We start from the raw sequence: 20359 nt of genomic DNA on the forward strand, positions 1-20359 counted from the left end.
ACATAGAACTATTCAGCATGCCTGACTAAAACATAGGCTTTAAGAAAAAATACCTAAGCATTCACCAAAATAAGTAATTGGATTCCTCATCACACTGGCATATAGTTAGTTCCCTTTGCCATCTTTCTCTGGTACTCAACGGCATCGGTGACAGTCTGTTTACTGCATTACTGTTTACTGCACTGATGCCTGCTGCAAGATATTTTCCAGAGTCATTTGGGAAAATATCCCGGACTGTTTTCAGAACATTGCAACAACCAGGATGCATGCTATCTGAGCATTATTTGACCTTAAAAAACTGTCCAGGACAGATGAGGTCCACAGCTTGTTCTCTCTGCAGCAGCCTGCTTGCCTAGCGCCCCTCCGTGAGTTAGCATCTTTACAGAATTTGCTGAATCTGCAATTGCACTTTGGGTCATCGATTGCTGCTTAGCAACATCAAATCCAAATTTATCATCATTATTGTGTACTTTTTAAAAAGTTATTTTGAGCAGATGTAGGGAGGCTTTGAATTTAGCAAGTCAATCCAGAAGAAAATAGAGAAGCAAAATTTGACATAGATTGATGTCCAGTTTCAAATGCCCTTTTTCAGGGACTCATGCTAAGACATGAATAAAATTCAGTGTTATTAGTATCTGTGCCTCATTTTTTAATACCTCATTTTATGCCCCACTCCACTGCCCCAGCCCCAGTCACAGCCAAAATAATATCTCCTTGTTTTCTTTTCCTTGGCAGCTTTTCCCCCAAAGTATGTCTTTTGTAGCTCATAACCTATTCAGAGAAAAGGCAACCTGAAGCCTTCTTTGGGAAGAAAAACAAGATAAAAATATGAAGCTGTGACTGCATTGCAATGTGATTGGAATAAGAAATAGTTTCTCATTTTGTTTAGCATCTTTCTCCGCCTATCAACATAGGACTGTGCCATGTCTGCCTCTGAGGCGATATTACGACACAACCAGATATTTCGAAAAGAACACTACAGAGGGGGGTCTCTATTGTACAAGGCTTTCATTTTCTTTGGAGCCACAGGCTAGTACGCATCAGACAAAGACATAAATTAGAATTATGGTAAAAACTATTTGCAGCTTATGAAGTCACAGACATAATCTGCTTGCTAGAACACATTCACATAAACAAGTGGGGGTAGGGAGACTGGGCACGGTTAATCTGTAGCAGGGGCTGCAGTGGCATTCAGGTTCTAGTGCTTAGCCACGCCCCTTACGTCAGATTTCCCAACCCCCACCCCCAGAGGCCTGCCCCACCCGCGGGCCCAGTCTCACTGCGTCCTTTCCTGCGGGAGCGCGGAGGGACAGTTCTTACGCCTGCGCATTGCGTCGGTGCGCGCTTCCGAAGCCGCCGCCCGCGCGTCCTCGGGCTCTTTGTGCGCATGCGCGCTCGTACTCCTCTCCCTGCGGAGCACGGCTGAGTCAGTCAGTCTGTCGGAGTCAGTCTTCCGAACAGGCTACGCCGGGTACTTCCGAGAGCTAGCTGCTGGATTATTCTGTGTCCCCTCCCACCCTCCCGCCCCACGTCTCTTCACCCTTCTCCCGCCCTTGCTCGTGCAGCCATGGCGGAGTCGTCGGCAGCCACTCAGTCCCCGTCAGTCTCCTCGTCGTCCTCCGGGGCCGAGCCGTCAGCGCTTGGCGGCGGCGGCGGGAGCCCTGGAGCCTGCCCCGCCCTGGGGGCGAAGAGTTGCGGCTCCTCCTGTGCGGGTGAGGCGCGCGGGGGGCTCGGTCCCTGGGGAGCGCGAGCGACTAGGTCTCGGGGAAGGGGCGAGCGACCTACCCCGGCCGCGGGCGGCTTCAGCCTCTTGGCGGGCATTTGAGGAACAGGCAAAGGGGGAGGGGAGCAAAGGACCGAGCCGCGGTGAGGAAATAACGGGGTGTGAAGAAAACAGGTTGGGGGCAGGGTGGTGAACTAGAGTGGGCGTTGACGCTGACCCCCTGCAAGAGAGGGCACCGCAGTGGCGTGAAAACGGGGAAAGGCTAGGTGCACGGATCGTGTTCTCGAGGCCCGAGAGTCCTGGGGTGGGACGGGGTTGGGGGTGACTTAGAGAAGAAGGATTAGCGAGCTTCAGAGGATTGTGACAGGTGGGAGAATAAAGAAATGAAGTCGTTAGAATTTTGAGAGGGGTGGTGGTAGAAGAGGTGGCGTTGCAGGTTTGCAGACCGGTTGACACAATCTTAAATGGGTGATAGCCCTCCCCCCCAAAAAAATTTTTTTTTTGTTCGTCAGAAGGATCAGGAAGTTCTGTTACTGTTTTTGGCTAAACTGAATGCCAGATTTATTTTCCCCTGAAACTCTGTGGTAGATGAGCGTGATGAGAATAGCATAGGAAGGTTTGGGAGGGAGCTGCTGATAGTCCAAGATGGATCCTTGGCTGCATCTGCAACACAGCCGGCTCTTCACCGGTGCATGGTGGGGGTGGGGACACGCAATCAGTTGCTATATTCTAGAAGATAATAAATACAGTCATGCCAAGCTATCACCATGGTTTGGTTTCTTGTCTTCGTTGGCCTATTCTTAATAGCAGTATAACAAAGGGGAATGTTTGCTACAGGGAAAAGAAAATTCAGACAAAGCCTGGGCTGGTTGAACCCCCTTCTCCCTTGTGTGTGAAAGGACTAGGAGGAACGCTGCTGGCCTCCTTTAGTTTCTTTTGTATCTGCCTGCTGACTGGAGCTGACTGGCAAGCTCCCCTCAAATCACAGAGATCTGCAGTGCAGATGCCTCCTTGAGAAAAAATATGCACCGCTGGCAGGTGGTAGTTCTTAAAGGAACTGAACCCTTGGCTAAAAAATTCAGTTTATCAAAGGAAGGATTTTGAGAGGTTTAGAAAATGCTTTGTTGACTCCAGCACACTCTTGAATTGTGAATACAATATTCCTGATCTTAGCATCAAATATATTCGCTTATGTTTCCTAATACTGGCCTTCCACCTGTCTGAGAGCTTTGGTGCCCTGCTGAATTCTCCCGTGTGGTTATGGCCATTTGGGTAAACGGTATGGGAGGAAGCTTTCTGCAGATAAAAGGAATGAGGCAGCATATTTGGAACCCTGGTTCTGTTTAAACCACCATCATTTCTCTTCTAAATTTTTGTATTCTGGGCTAACTTCCAGATGAACAGTGGCTTTTCTATAACTTAGCGACTTGGTCCCTTGACTTTAATCATTGCTTGCTGTTTAATTAGCCTAGTCCTAATTTTCAAATTTTGGACAAAAATCTAGGGTTCAGAAGTTGGCTTTTGTGCTGAAGATCAAATGTTAAATATTGAGGAATACATCTAGCTAGTATGCAGGGAATTAAAATTTCAGCTCTGATTATAATCAAATGGTGGGAAAAATTAATACAAAGTAGCCCAGGCTGGCCTTGAATGCAAGATGGTTCTGCCTCAGTCTCCATGGGAACTACAGGTGTATGCCACCACACCTATCAAGAATCAACATTTTTATTCCTTTAATGCACTGTCATAGAGGGATTGGCTCCCTTCCCTTGGTACACCAGAGGAATGCAAGTATATACTGCCACCCTGTGAATGTTCTATTAGCGGTACTGATATACTAACATGCAGCATTTTTGTTTAGCTTGTATTTCTGATATTATTCGCTCATGTCACATGCCACATTGTCATAGTTTAATTATTGCCATTTCCCTGTGTTTTTTTAAATACAGAGTCTCCTTCTGGAACTCATTACGTATCTTAGCAGGCTTTGAACTTTCTTCTATCTCATCATCTCAAATCCTGGGATAATAGGTGTGAACCACTATGCCAAGTTATCTTGCTTGGTTTATTGTTGTTGTTGTTGTTTTTAACAGACTAGTTTGTTTTGATTTTTGTTTTGCTTGGTTGTTTGAGACAAAACCAAAACTGTCTCTGTAGACCTGCCTGGCCCGAAACTTAGAGATCCACCTGTCTGTGCTTTCTGAGTCCTGGGATTAAGGCATGTACCACCACCACTGACTTCTAAAATAGTGAGAAAGATGCTAAAATGAGGAATTTTGCCAATAGAAATTTATATCTTGAAATAATATTCTGAGTAGATGTGAATTTGCCCTGCACTTTCCTAACAGCATAAATTGCCTAGTATGACCCATTTTTCTTAATGTTTGTATAGAATTGCTTCTGTGACATCAACTGTAGACATTTTGTCACTATTGACTCTTAGTGAGGGTTTTATTTTTGTTCCTTGTCTTCTAAAGGTAGAAGAACCTAGAGCCATGTTGCTGCTAGGTGAACCTCTGAGACACATACCTAGCCCACTATTGGCACTTAAAACAGTGTCTACCTGTAACTACAGAAGTACTCAGTGTGTTTCTGTTGAATGAGTCATCAGGTTTACAAGTTGGAAAGGAATGCCTGAAGTACACACTAAATGAATGCCCTATCATAAACTATTGTCCATTGTTAATTAACTGATATCAGAAAGCCATGATAGTTCAGTAGCCCCAGTGGATTCTTGTTGGTCAAGTGACTACTTGAATATAAAAGTCTATCTTATGGAGCTAGCAAGATGGCCCAGTGGATAGGACATTTGCAGGTGGCCTAACAGCCTGAGTTAGAACCCTTGGGCACACATGATAAACAGAGAAAACTGACTGTTCTGACCACCATAATAAGCACAACCCTCTGCCTTCCACTTATGTTTAAAAAAAAAAAATCTTATGACCATGCCTTGGTGAAATGCATTTATATTTTAACCTAAAACAATTATTTTAAAAGCTGGGTGGTGTTGGCAGACATCTTTAATCCCAGCACTGGGGAGACAGAAGCAGGTGGATCTTTGAGGCCACCCTGGTTACAGAGTAAGTTCCAGGATCACCAGGGCTAAACAGAGAAACCCTGTCTCAAACAAAAAATCATTTTAAAATGGGCTGGGTGTGATGACATATATCTTCAGTCTCAGCACTCAGGCTGCAGAGGCAGATGGATCTCTGTAAGTTAAGAGGCTGGCCTGGTCTATATAGGAAGTTTCAGACCAGTCAAGGCTTCATAATGAGACACTGTCTCAAAAAAAGCAACAACAGAAAACAGAATCTTTATAAAGATATTCCAATGAACCTGAATGTGTGCCTATCACCTCTGCATTTCTGACTCTGAAGCAGGTTTACCAGCCTGGGTGGACTATACTGAGAGACCCTGTCTCAAAAAACAAAAATCTACAGTGAAGTCACCATCTTATTGTAGCCCCTTCTTCCATGCTTCCCTCTCTCAGAGGAGACACTTGTAGGTTTGGCAAGATGAAAATAAGATGTAGTTTATTATTCTAAAATTTAACACATTTTAAAAGATTCCTAAAAATCCTGCTGTGGTTGTCAGGTCCTGATTATATGGAAATGCTAATCAGCAAATCTGTGAGCTGTAGTTGCAGGAAAAAAAACATGCAAAAGTTGCTGTCAGTCTTGTTTCCTGTTCTTTACTAAATTGCATTTTAACTGATCTGTCCATTAAGTTTAGAAATAGTGATTTCTGGCTTTAGGTAGAAATGAGTAACAATACTCTCTAGCTCAGTGTGGCAGGTGTTAAAGCAATAGTAATTCGTGCTGGTACTCTTAGAGAAGGTAAGGAGCCAGGATGCTTTTCTAGATTCCTGCCTTTGAAGAAAATTGAAAGTTTCAGAGGCAGACATTTGAGATTGAGGTCAAAAAAAACCAAAGAAAAACAAAAATGTGTGATATTTTTTTTAATGGATTGAGAAATACCCAATACCTGTTTTGTCTGAATTTATTTTATGTTTATTGTTGTTTTGCTTACCTGAATGTATGTGGGGGGGGTGTGTATACCACGTGTGTGTCTAGTGTTCTTACAGGTCACACATCAGGTTGCTGACGGTTAGAGACTGGATTCACAAACAATTATGAACCACCATGTAGGTGCCAGGATAGAACCCAGTCCTCTGGAAAGGCATCCATTGCTCTTAATTGATGGCCTCTCTAGTGCTGTTTGAATTTTAAATATGGTTTTGATATTTATAACATTGAAATTTTATGACTCGCTAAAGACTAACTTTATGAAAATAATAATGTAAAAATAAAGCTACATTTCACTTCATGATACTTGTTCAAACAATAGCATAGACAATTGAAAAATATTTTGCTGTAACTATTTTTTCCCTTTTTTTCTGTAACTTTTTCTTTTGTTTCTCTCTAAACTTGGTTCTGTGTTCTATTCATGGTAGCATTCCATGCTTTGTTCTAATAGCTAGTTAAACATTAACTATGTAATTTGGATTTACAGTATTAACCCTTAAACTGCAAGGATTCTAACCACTTATTTATATTAATGTCAATATCATATTCATTCCTGATTATCCATGGTAGCATCATACATTTACTAGCAAACAATATGAGCACCAAAAATGACCTGATTTCAATTCTGGTGTATCTCTTTTTAGTTAATTTATTAAATTTTATTTGTTTAAGACAGGGCTTCACTGTTTAGCCTTGGCTGGCCTGGAACTCACTATGTAGATCAGACCAGCCTTGAACTTGCAGAGATCCTCCTACCTCTGCCTCTGGAGTGCTAGGATTAAAGGCATATGCCTTGGGTTTCTCTTTCTTTCTCTTTTCAATGGTTATTTTATGTGCATTGGGGTTTTGCCTTGGTGTATGTCTGTAAAGGGTGTTTGATCCCTTGAAACTGGAATTACAGATGGTTGTGAGCTGTCCTGTTGGTTCTGAGAATTGAACCTAATTCCTCTGGAAGAGCTGCCAGTGCTCTTAACCACTGAGCCATCTCTCCAGCCCTTAGGTATATCTCTTTAATAATTTCTGTTCTTGTACACATCCTGTGCCTTAGTTTCCACTTCATAAAAATGATAGTAATAGTTGGTATGAATATTAAGCACGCAGAAAGCATGTACTTTGCCCATAGTGAATGTTAGTAAATAATAGTGATTAATGTGAAGGGATAAAATATATCAGCTGCGTGAGGTAGATGCTTTTGTTTTATGTCCTTGAAAGCAAACTACTTAAAACTAATTCATAAATTTTATTAACAATACCTAATACTTGGTGCATCTGACAGTTACAAATTATCTGAACATAGAATAGTAATTGAATTACAAGTGAGAAATCCTGATCTTCCTTAACAATAAATGAAAATTGTTTTTTTTCCACTAATACTGAAGTGTGAATGCAGGGCCTGGCCTGTACTACACATGCAGTCCACCAGTGAGCTGTGTATTTTGAGCCACTTTTGTAAATATTTTAAATTTTTTAATTATGTGAATGTGTGTAGGTATGTGTATATACAAGTGCAGGTTCCTACAGAAGCCAGAGGTGTCAGATTCCCCTTGGAACTAGAATTACAGGTGGTTGTGAGTCATCCAGTGTGAGTTCTGGGATCTGAACTCAGTCCTCTGCAAAAGCTATGTCCTCTTTAACTGCTGAGCCATCTCTCCAGACCTCTATCCATTTTTTAAAAAAAAAAAAGTTTTAATAACTCTAGGCTTGGTGGTGCTCACTGTTAATCCCAGCACTTAGAAAATAGAGCCAGGCAGTTCTCTGTGAGTTCAGAGTTAACCTAATCTACATATCGGGTTCCAGCCTGCCAAAGCTATATTGAGAAACCCTATATCAAAAACAAAAAAGCAAGGTGGGGAGGGCTTCTTGTTTCCCAGGTGGCTTGGCATAACAGTATGTTTAAGTATTTTTTTGTACATTTCTGACCATAATAGTATGACTATATAGTAAATGTAGTTAGGATACATTAGAAAATGCTTGTCACAGCAGATGGTTTAAGAGATAGCAAGAATAGTCATTTCAGAAAAGTCTAGGAACACCTACTGACTTGCTTTATTTTGTTTTGTTTTTGTTTTTCAAGAAAGAGTTTTCTATGTAGCCCTGGCTGTCCTAGAACTTGCTTCTTAGACTAGTCTGACCCTAGAACTTAGATTCACCTGCCTCTCTGCTGCCCAAGTGCTGGAATTAAAGGCATGAGCCACCACTACCCCGACTTGATTCTATTTATGGATGCACCTTAATGCTAACTTGAAGTCAGCAGGTGATTGTTTACATAGTTTAGGGTACAAATTTTAGTGTTTTTATTTTGTTGCTATTTATTTATTCTTTGCGCTGCTTTTGTGTTGAATGCTTTTTGCCTTTTAGTATTTTAGAGATGGTCTGAAAATAGTAGCAGGAATAGTGTTATTTTATTAAATTCATCTGTGAGGAAATTGCTCTTCATAATATGCCAGTCTACTGTTCTACTCAGGTGAGTGTTGCAAGTGTTTGTAAAATGGAGTTTGGTAATGAATGAATTAGTGATGTGTCGTTAAAGGAAAGAGGAAATTAAGTTTCTCAGTTTTGTTTAAGCCAAGCATTATTTCTCTTAAAAGACACTTCTCTTTAAAGTAGTGATAGTCCTAGAATTAATCTTTTCCTAGTTCTTGGCAGAATTACATTGTCTCCAAATAAGTTTTATGCTGGTGACTATGTGTGCAGTAATCCTGTGTACCAAGTGCGTTTTGTCTTTGACTTTTAGGGTTAATGATGAATTTAGCCTTCTAAACTTTACAGACCTTTGAAAAACAAAGGAGAGAGTGTATGACTGGCATGTGCTAAGCTGTGGGTTCAATCCCCAGTACTATAAATAGAAAGTTTAAAAGAAAAAACTGCTTTCTGGCTAGTGGGGGTGGCACACATCTTTCATCATAGTACTTGGAGGCAAAGGTTGGTGGACTTCTGTGAGTACAAGGCCAACTGGGGCTATGTGTTAAGACCTTGTTTCAAGAAAGAAAGGATGTTAGCTTACTTTTATTCTATAACAATTATTGAGTATAATTCTACAGTTTCAATTATGGCTTATTGTAGATGTTTTGAAAGACATGAACATGCTAACTCTGCTTAAGTTTTAACACTGTTGCTTCTGATTGCATCATGGAAGCCTTTTTACACTGTATCTGTGATTTATGGAAGCCATATGGCTCTCCTATAGCAGCCTCAGGGAGAACCTCGCTGCTGCCACTGTCCTGTCTCACTATGTACTCCTGGCTACTGAACTCTCTGAGTAGACCAGGCTGGCCAGCCTCAAACCCGTAGATATCTACCTGCCTCTGCCTCCCAAGTGCTGGGATTAAAGGCATGTGCCACCACACCTCAGAGAGAACTTTATTAGGTAAGATTTTCACTCAGGGAAGGTTAATTATTAGCAGATGGGCCACCTTAATGGTAGTTTTTTTGTTGTTGGTTTTTAATTTCAAAGACTACTCTTACCTCTTTTCTTTCCATTGACTTAACCACTTCCTATAAAAACATCTTCATAATATAACCAGGAGAGATATGTGTGGGCTCTTAGCATTCGTCATTAGTTGTTTACCCTTTTAGGATACATGGAAAGGTGTTTTGGAAGAATTCTTAAGCAAAATTAATACATAACCTTTTTGTTCTGTTATGGCAAAGTATTTCAACTGACTTGATTTGTTTTGTATTGGTTTGGTTCACATTTAAGGTAGAAATACTTAATAATGGTGATCTTTGCCCAACTAGCAATTGAACCTAGAGCTCAGTGAGTACTAAGCAAGGATGCAGCCACACAAGGATGATCTCCACCTCTCTTTGTACCAAGTTTCTCAGGCTGTTTTTGAACTTACTTGTGGCAGAGGCTGTTCTCAAACCTTCACTCCTCAAGCAGCTAGAATTACAGGTGTGTGCCAACTCTGGTTGGCTAATAATTCTGATATATTAATATTTACCTACTGGTTTAAGTCATGCCCACATAATAATTCAACACCTGAGAATATTAAGGTTCTTTGTAAGGGACTTTCGGAGATAGGAAGACAGATACAACATAGGCTATTCCTTTGGGGGCTATATTCAATAGAAGAAAGACTTGTATTGTTTATCTGTGAGTTAAGTAACAGTGTAGCAGTATAACACACCCTAGGTGGAGACACAGGCTCAGAAAAATTAAGCCATGCCACAAACTTAGCAATAGTCAAGTTGGTAGACTGGCTAGAATCAAGGAATTAAGACTCAGATCTCTTTCACATAAACACATATACTGCCTCTATGGTTAGGATTTGAAGCAGCTTGTGCTAAAAATAGCATAAACAAACAAAAGAAAAAGTACAGTAGTTAATGTTAGCTATAGATAAATTTAAAACAAGGTCAGCCTGCTAGTTTAGGGCTAGCAAATGGATCAGTAAAAGTGCTTGTCACAAAGGCTGATGATTTGAGTTCCATACCTGGGACCCACATAGTAGAAAGAAGGAACTGATTTAGGTGTCTGTCACACACAAACCCCCACACCCATGTTGGGTGCTAATATGTAGAAATTATCTAATGTGGACCCAGGGTTTCTACCCCACCTTAGATCATATAGTTTTCAGAGAAAAATAACATAACCTTTATATTTACAATAAGCCTTAAGCAGGTGGATGGACACACATTTATATACATGTATGTACACACACACATATGTGTACGTATTGAGGGAGTTGTTTTCTGTTTTTGTTTTCCTAAAACTCTTTGAAGACTAGGTTGGCCTCAGATTTAGAGTTTCACTTTTCTCTGCCTCCTGAATGTTGAGATTAAAGGAATGTGCACCATACCTGACAAGTAATACAGTGTTTAAGAAAAACCTGGACTGGTGAGATGGCTTAACAAAATGGTTCTCAACCTTCCTAATGGTCTGACCCTTTAAAACAGTTCCTCAAATTGTGGTGATCCCCAACTATAAAATTCTTTTCATTGCTACTCCATAACTGAAATTCTGCTACTGTTATGAATTGTGATTTCTGATGGTCTTAGATGATCCTTATGAAAGTCATTGTAACTCCAAAGTGTTCTCGACTCACAGGTTGAGAACCACAGGTTTAGCAGGTAAAGATACTTAATACCAAACCCATTGTCTTAGGTGGGTCTCCAGAACCCATGTGGTGGAAACAGCTGACTCCTGCAAGTTGTCTAACTGCCACACTCACATGGTCTCGATTTGGATGGGGAGCAGAACTGTCCTGGAGAAACTTAGTAAACAGCTTGAGTTAGGCTTTCATCACTACTGCAAGTCTTACTAGTAACTTCCTTCAAAGGTCATGATGACCCTTCATCTCTGTGGTATTCTTGCTCTAAACCATCATTTCCATCTAACCAGAAGAAAAAAAAAATCAGACTTAAAGTGGAAGACATTTTGTAAAAAATATATTGATTGGTGTTCCTCAAAACTGTCAAGATCACCTTGACCCTAATCTATGGCAGCTTCTCCTTCCTCCTCCTGCACCTTCCTTTTTTATTCCATGGTTCTCCCAAACCAAGCCTGGGAAACTTCCAATAGTCAGTTTAGCTATAGATAAATAAATAAAAAGGCCAACCTGCTAGTTTAGCTGGGAGATGACTCAGTCAGGCACAAGCACAGGGACTACATTTCAGATCTCCAGAATTCAAGTAAAAACTGGATTTATGCACATTTCTATAGCCCCAGCATTTGGGGGAAGCAGCTTTGTAATCAAGCAGATCCTGGGGTTAATTGGCCGGCCGGCCTAACCAAAGTAGCAAAGGTTCAGGTTCAATGAAAACAAAAAAATTGTGGCAAACAAAGGAAGATACCTGGTGTGTGCTTCTGGCCCCCACAGCCTGCCTCCCCTCAAGCTTGCATGCTTACACATATCAACACCATACATACACACACTCTCATTCAAGATCATAAAACCAGAAAAGTCTGAGAAGCTGTCATCTTCTGCAAGTTAAAGGAGTGGTAACAGCAATATATGATGATACCCTGCCTGTCTTCATGGCTGGTGAAAAGGGCATTGGGTCTGGGGCTATAGCTCAGTTGGTAAAATGCTTGGCTAGGATGCACCAAGCTCTCCAGCACCACATAAACCAGTGGTCATGGCACATACTTGTAATCCCAGCACTAGAGAGGCTGAGGCAAGAGGATTACTAGTTTGAATGTTACCGTAACATACTAATTTCCAAACTACAACTCCCAGGCTAACCTGACATATACAGTGAGACCCTATTCTAAACCTTGAAATAGACAGAAAATAATTGAATAAGGAATGAATGCTATAAGCTATCCCTCGGATTCATTAATGGCATTGAGTCCTTCAGTTCTTTTTCCTCTTTCTTTCCTTTTTCTTTTCCCCCTCTTTCTTTTTATTTATTTGTTTATTTTAAGTATGCAAGTACACTGTCACTGTCTTCAGACACACCAGAAGAGGGCACTGGCTCCCATTACAGATGGTTGTGAGCCACCATGTGATTGCTGGGAATTAAACTCAAGACCTCTGGAAGAGCAGTCAGTGCTCTTAACCCCTGAGCCATTTCTCCACCTTCTACTTCTCTTTCTAAACAAGGTCACACATTGTGTCATCCTGGTTGGCCTCAGACTTAACAGTAAACCTCCTGCTTCTGCTTTCCAAGTTCCAGCATTACAGGTGTGTACCAGTACCACTTTCTCAGTTCTCTTTATTTCTCTAGTTCTAGCATCCAGTCAGAAGAGTCCAGGTTGTCTCCATTCTGTCTTGCTAAAGTAGTGATTGTTTTGTTTGGTTTGGTACTGGAATTACAGGTATGTACTCTCATGTCTGACTTTATGCAGGAGATTTCCAATTTAGTAGATATGTAAGTTCTTTTTAAAATGTGTGAAAATTGGGTATAGTGTACATGGTTGGAATCCCAAAACTAAGATGCATAGTGAGACCCTGTCTCCAAACACCACCACCCCCTTCCCCCAAAATAACCCGTGTGTGACAGTGTCCTACTCTTTAGTGATTCCTCTGTGTACAAAATATATCATTTAGATATTTAAAGGCATTTGGAATCTGCTCAGTTCCTTCCCTATAGAATGCTTGCCCCCACTCCCTTCCTTGGCCCTGGCTCACCTAATATTGCAAAGTCTCTTCTGGAGTGATCTTTATTTACCTTAGTGGCTGTTCCTGCTGCATTCCAACAACTCACACTACTCACATCTCTTACTGTATTCGACTAGTTACTGTATTTAGCTTTGGTTATTACAGAAAGTTATTTCATTAGTATTAGAGGATTAAGGTTGCCATTCTCAGTTCACTTACCTTCAGGGTAGATTTGAATAGGAATATAATGTAATTTTGTAAGTTAGAAACCTCTTGCAATATTGTTGCAAAGTGTTGGTTATATCTGTTCTCTATCAGCACCTATGCTATGCATATAAATTGGCAGGGTGGAATTTTCCACTGGGTGCGGGTTGTAGTAGAAATAAACAGTAGGACAACTGCCAGCTTCATAGGCTTTTTTTTTTTTTTTTTTTTTGGGCACTGGGCTTACTGAAAGCTTAAAGGGGGTCCCCACAGCCAGGTTATAGCATTATTTTATTTTTGGTTTTCTGTATTTTTCAAGAAGCCCAAGCTGTTGTTAAGCCTACAATCTCCTACCTCAGCCTTCTGAATTCTGAGATTACAAGTGTGTTCCCACGCAACTGGCTGTTTGTTTAGATTTAAACTGAACAATTGAAAGATTTAATATTAACAGTAATTACATATAGTAATGGACCCGTTTGGAAACATTGAACAAGAGATAGTAAACATTTTCCTCTAAAAAGAGGGGAGAGCCTTGAGAGAGTATGTCGTGCCCTTTCAGAGTCGGTTCCCAGCACCCACACTAGATGGCTCACAACTGCTAGGGAATCTAATGCCCGCTCCTAGACTCTGCAGGCACCTGAACTTGTGTACATGCCCATATGTAGATATATATAATTTAAGATAATAAGTTATTTTAAAAGAGAGAGAATGGTTCTTAGATCTAAGAATGTATGTGATGATTCATCTTAAAGCAACTTGAAAGTGAATTTCAAACTTCTAATCTTGAATTAAAGAGTAACTGTCTGATTCCCACCAAATTCTGGCTTGATTTTAATGTGCTCCATATTCATTACAAAATAATTTTTCTAAATTTTTACTTATAGATAACTATGGATTAGTTAGTTAAAACAGTTTTCTGTTTTTAAGTATAACTTTAGTATTTGTGAAAACATTATTATAGTTGAAAGAAAAAAGAATTCATGTATGTTTTATATATTTAGTATTTGCAGGGAGTGTTTTGTGTGTATGTCTGTACTTACATGGGTGCATGTCACAGTACACATATGAAGATCAGAGGACCACAGTTGTCTAGTATCACGTGAACTCTGATTAAATTTGGATTGTCAAGCACCTTTACCACTCAGCCATTTTGCTTTTTTTTTTTTTTTTTTTTTTTTTTTGGAGACAGTTTCTCTGTGTACCCTTGACTGCCCTGGAACTTGCTTTTTAGACCAGACTGGCCTCAAACTCACAAAGATTGACTGCCTCTGCCTCCAGTGTGCTGAGATTAAAGGTGTGTGTTACCACCATCCAACAAGATTTTATATATATATATATATATATATATATATATATATATATATATATATATATATATATATATATATATATATTTTTTTTTTTTTTTGGCTGAAAAGATTGTTTTCTTAAGTACAAAAAACAAAATCTTCCTTCTATCCCAAACAACAACTTTTTCTCTTCCTCTTTTTCTTTGTTGAAAATGGGGTCTCATGTAACTCCACTGGCCTGGAGCTCTATATAGATCAAGCTACCCTGAACTCACAAAAATCTGCCTGCCTTTGCCTCTGCCTCTTGAACACTGGGATCCAAAAGTGTGTGCCACCATTCTTAATTCTGTGTCTGTGAGAGAGACAGATGCCAGAATCTCATGGATCCTGGGCTGTACTGAACTGACCCTCCAACATTTAGTTCCTAAGCACTGGGATTGCAGACCTTCATACAGGTGTCACCTCAGACTTGTAGTCCCTTCTCTTAGTCACTTTTGTTGCACTGAACACATGGGAGCACACTGACCGTACTTGCTATGTCAGTACATACAGGAGGAGATGGAGCAAAGCCATGTCACTTCTCCTGCTCTCTTGTGAACTTAGATGACCTTCCACCTCGGTCCTGTGCCCCTGGGCTGCAAGCAGGCATCACCAAAAGTTGTACTTTCTTCTTCTCCAGAGCACCAGGCTAATTGTTTAGATGTTGTTTTTAACTAGTCATTTATTGGTAAGACATTTACATTGTTTCTAGTACTTAAAACCAGTGCCTTATACACATCCTTGTACACATATGTACTTTGTAGAATGGATTCCTGGAAGCATTAACTACTTAGTTAAAGAGTATGTTTATGGAGCAGATAAAAGAAATGTTATGTATATGTTATTTTTTTATATATATATATATATGTTGACAGATTCGAGGAGTGTAAGTTTCAAAGCTGAAAGATTTCTCATTTAGCCCTATTTGACCAATGAATTATGGAAGATCGGGTTTTGCCAATTAAATGTCTTTAAGTGCTAATCTTAATGACTTAATGCTTCTAGATGTAGTTGGAAATTATTTAAAGTAAGTGGCAACTAGTACTTAGAAACCACTTTGCCAGAGGGCAGCAGAGGAGTATCTGTTCTTGCTGCCGTGGCTGTTGTGAAATGGTAGGGCTTCCTCTTTCCTCCTGAGGTGTCACTGTCAGGTGAGTGAAAACAGTCCCTAGAATAAAGTTTGAGTCTTTCCTTGGCTAGTAAGCCCAGTAAAAATGATAATGTGTAACCTTCCTGAAAAAGAAAGTTACGACGATTCTTGTATGGGGTTGTCAATTTTTCATTTTGTATATTTTCTTTCAGATTCCTTTGTTTCTTCCTCTTCCTCTCAGCCTGTATCTATATTTTCGACCTCACAAGGCAAGTTCATAACTTTCTTTGCACATTAATAAAAAGAAAAATGTTAAGGAAGAGGCTGTAACTGAGGATGAGGTGGAACTCTTTCGTTGCCCTCTTATTTCTTAAAATGAAAACTAATTACTAGCCCATCGTTTTTCTACTTTAGAGTTGCCAGTAGGTCCCTGTGAAGCTTAATATACTTGAATGAAGCTGAGTGAACCATTTCTACCAAAGTTTTAAATGTAGCTTTGACTGTTACTTAAAAATTAAAACTTTGGCCATTGAGATGCCTCCACTGGTTAAGGTGCCTGCCACCTAGACTAGTAAACTAAATTCAGTCCTCAGAAGTAGAGAATCAACTCCCATGGGTTGGCCTCTGATCTCCATGAATTCTCTCACACACACTCAGTTTAAAGTTTATTGGGAATGATAGTGCAGCAATTAAGAGCTCTTGTTGCTTTTCTTTTTTTTTTAAGATTTGTTTATTTTATGTATATGAATACACTGTAGCTGTTTTCAGACACACCAGAGAGTGCATTGGATTCCATTACAGATGGTTGTGAGCACCATGTGGTTGCTGGGAATTGAACTCAGCACCTTTGGAAGAGCAGCCATTGCTCTTAACCACTAAGCCATCTCTCCAGCTCCTCTTGTTGCTTTTCTAGAGGCCCAAAGTTTAATTACCAGCACTCACATTGGATAACTTACAGTATTTCTAGTTTCATGGATTATGCCCCCTTTAGGCCTCCACAGGCACTGAACTCTACACACACATACTCATTCCCCGACACATGCAATTAAAATAAATCTTAAAAATATTAAAAGTTTGCATGTAAGATTTGGGACTTTTCAATCTCAGCATGCACTTAACCTATTACTTTGAATTTATTTGGAAGCAGAATGAAAGTATGCTTCCATTGACCTATAAAATAACAGCCTAGCTACAAGGTTTAATTAAATGTAAATCAGTCTGAAATGTGTTCCAACAGCTAAACTGCTTTCAGATGCTTAGAAATATTGAACAAGTCACTTGACTTATAGCAGTTAAGGTTCTTTATTCTAGAGATTAAGCCGTGACTTTAAAAGAAATCCGGGTGTGGTATTTACACCTGTAATCCTGGCACTCTGAAAGAAGCAGCAGGAGGCTCACCTATGAATTCCAAGCCAACCAGGATTGCACAGCAAGAACCACCCAGTCACCAAAAAAAAAAAAAAAAGTCAACAATGGGAAAGATATTTTAAGTTAATATGGCAGCTCCCGCCAAAACTTTGTAAGCATGATGTACGCTTTGTTGTTTATAATGTGCTAGTAAAGTGCATTCCATTTGTACTAAACCCAAATACAACTCAATGGTAAACTTACTTTTTAAAGATAAAATGATTAGGCTGTTATAGCTTAATAGTAGAACACTTGCCTTTCATGCACAAATCCTTGGGTTTAACCCCAGCATCACCCAATCATTGGGAGGTGGGGGTCATGTATAATTAAAGTTACTAGGTAGATCTCAAAAGTTCTATGAAAAATACTGAGTGTTCTAGCTGGGATTTTCTGCAACTTTGGATGCTGGTTCATAAGGAAGACCTTATAATAATAAAAACACGGTGCTGGGGATATAGTTCAAGTTAGAGCACTTGCCTAGTATACATGAGGCCCTGAGTTAGATACCCAACAATGTAAAATGAACTGTTAAGGTCTGAACCAGATGTTCTTGCAGAGGAACAGGGTTCAGTTCTCAGTACCCATGTGACAGCTTATAACTATAAATCCAGTTGGAAGGGATCCAGTGACAACTTCTGTCCTCTTAGGCAGGAAGTGCACTTATACATGTAAAACATTCAAGCCTATAAAATAAATAGAAATCCTTTTAAATTTTTAAAAAGAAAGGATGAAAGCCTTATAAAATGGTTTCATGCAGACTGATAACAGCATCCCTAACTCCTTTATAATATCCTTAATTATCTGATTTTAAGATAATAAAATATCAGAATAATAATCCTGTCTTATCAGCCAAGTGTCTTATGTGTTTACTTGCAAAGTTTTGTGAACTCACAAGTAATTCACACATACAAAAGTAGTTATGTTGTTGATATTTTAAATCTAACCAGATAGCTATTTTTAAGCTATTTCCCTCATTATTTGATAATTTAAACCAATAGATATTGAATTTATTTCTACTCTGGAAGAAAAATACCATATATAAGTAAAACAAACAACTTTTTTCTTCAGTTTTAAATATTTCAGATTTTGAAAAATGCATTCTACATTTGAGTCACTTTTCACACAGAAAGGGAATAGTTGATGTCCTAGATAGTGAGTAACTCAAGGCAGTTCCTAATAAACAGTGTTAGGAACACAATCCTGAGATAACTGTCTTAGCCCTTCTTGCAAACAGCATACATGCACCTCAGTAGAATGGAGATAAGTAAAAGGGATCAAAACCTAAGTAAAGTCAGTGTTAAAGTGCATTCTAGTCTTCATCAGAGCATGCTGATCATTCTTGCTTTTTGCTTACCTAAGAATTTTATTTTGATTCATGCAGATTCAGAACAGTCTTATGTAAAGGTGGTTAATAGTGCTGTTTCCTGGAAAGTGTTCCAGCCCAGTGCCCCCCCCCACTCTCTCTCTCTCTCTCTCTCTCTCTCTCTCTCTCTGAATTATTTATTTATTTTATGTACATAAGTACATTGTGGCTGTCTTCAGACACACCAGGACCCTAGAAGAGCAGCCAGTGCTCTTACCTGCTGAGCTATCTCCAGCCCCAGCCCACTCTCTTTAGTAGTATTTCCCTTGCAAATAACAAAAAAAAAGAGAGAGAGAGAAGAAGAAAAATGTCATTAATTTGGATTGAGTAAAAGTCATGTTTTTCCAAAAGTAGATTATATTTATTAACTTATTTCTATGACAGATATGTTATATAAGCTAGGAAGTAAAGCATTTTAATAAATATATTTATAGTTAATGTACTAATGGAATCCTTAGTTAACTTGTGCTTGGGAGTAGGCCCTTACAGTCTTCTGCCTTTGGGTTCCTTTTTCCATCAAGGAGAGCTAAACTTCAGGTACTTCCTAAGTGTTTCAGAATTGAGTGATTTTTGATGGTGTCTTCCGACACATAAAGACATTGACAAGACATACTGCATGTAGGTAATTTTTAGGGACCCTTTACCATGCTAGTACTTGGTACTAGCAAATCATTAACTCTCACAGACAGTGGTGGAGGAAAGGAAAGCTCAGTGGAATAACTTAGCTTTAGAATGGTGAGGTGCCTGGCTCAGAGTCACACAGACCAAAGACTCCAAAGACCCTGCTTATAGCCAACTGACACAGATGCTTATAGCACCTGTGACACAGATGATCAATCAAATCAGTAGCTGCATTTGGATGTGATGTTGAAGCTGATATTAAATCCATGAGAGCAAAGAGGTAGACCTTTGACCATATTCCTATTTTATTAGTGATATACTGTGCTATTATTGGGAGAAAAAGCCTTCCATTAAACACAAAATCAAATTGAAATTTGGTTTCTGCTTTAAAGAGAGTGAAGTCTGGAAAATACTTTTATTTTCTTAAGAAACCCCACCCCCTTTTTTTTTCCAAGTAGGTGGAAAAACAGGCTCCATCCGCACTGAGGATTAGAAGTCAGCTGTATCAGGGCATTCATGCTCAGTCTGACTGGTGCAATGGATGTCTGGAATAGGAAGTTGCAACACTGAACTTTGGGGCAAAGCATTGAGAAAAACATTTTTGCCAGTTACAGCCTTTTTCTTAAAAAATATCTTTTTTTAAAGCAAAACATTTTTTTTTTGTACAAAAGAGACTTTTTGTTTAGGACCTTGCTTGGCTGCAAAGTTGTCTGCTGGCTAACTTCCTATTTGGATGCTGTGGCTGAAAGTTGCTGGTACTGTTGTGCACGGTAATGTGGCTTGCCTTCTTGCTCTGTGAACATAAGAAAATTCAAGTGTAGGAAAACTTACACCTGAATATTCCAAGCTCCTCTTGTGTTGGTATACACACTGTTTATGTGAAACAACCGCTTAGTGGCTTCTATAGGCTGGTGCCCCTTTGCTAATGTGTGTTGTCTTCGTGTCCCTTTAATTAAAACAAGAGAATTCCTAAGTAAAAGAGGAGTTAACTAAGTGGTAATTGTAATGCTAGTCTAAGCTATTTGTTTTTTGTAGAAAGAATGCTTAACAACCTAGCAAATGTGCTTATTGGATTTAGATCACATGTTTTCAGTGATTATGGTAGAAATATTTACATAAATAGTAAACTTTCACTCTTTCTAAGAGAAGGTTTGAGTGGGAAAATATAGAGAAGATATTTTGAAAAGCAGGCTAAGCAATAAGGGATTTTTATAATTCAAATATATTTACTTGATGTATATGTTGAATTCACTTAAAGTTTTTTTAATTGTGTCACTTTTTAATCCTCATCTTATAAAATATTTTAATTCTTGAAAACCATCCTCAGTCAATTCCCATGCTAGATTTTTAGTCAAGTGGTGCTCTGCCTTATTTCTCTAAAATTTAGTGTTGCTATATTTTTGAAAATAGGCTTAAAATTGGCCTGGATTGTTTATTATTATCATTTCTTATTTGTTTGTTTAAATTATTTTTATTTCATGTAATTGGTACTTTATCTGCAAGTATATCTAAATGAGGAGTTATGTCCCCAGGAACAGGAATTACAGTTGTG

General features: G+C 39.2%; 1 protein-coding gene across 6 annotated transcripts in view; it reads left to right on the plus strand.

Moving 5' to 3' along the window:
- The first annotated feature begins 1420 nt into the window (after positions 1-1420).
- The window catches only part of RTN3 (reticulon 3), a 53796-nt gene continuing 34857 nt past the window's right edge, over positions 1421-20359 (plus strand). For 2 of the 6 annotated variants that reach the window (XM_080912189.1, XM_080912190.1), the window contains exon 1: positions 1421-1712. In XM_080912189.1, the coding sequence (XP_080768315.1) occupies positions 1568-1712 (145 nt within the window). In that variant the 5' untranslated portion in view covers positions 1421-1567. Of the gene's footprint in view, positions 1713-15628; positions 15686-20359 lie in introns of all 6 variants that reach the window. The other 4 variants (XM_080912188.1, XM_080912191.1, XM_080912193.1 and 1 more) reach the window with 4 other exon arrangements.

The sequence above is a fragment of the Micromys minutus genome (genome assembly GCF_963924665.1).
Source record: "Micromys minutus genome assembly, chromosome: 2".
NCBI classification, from domain to species: Eukaryota; Metazoa; Chordata; class Mammalia; order Rodentia; family Muridae; genus Micromys; species Micromys minutus.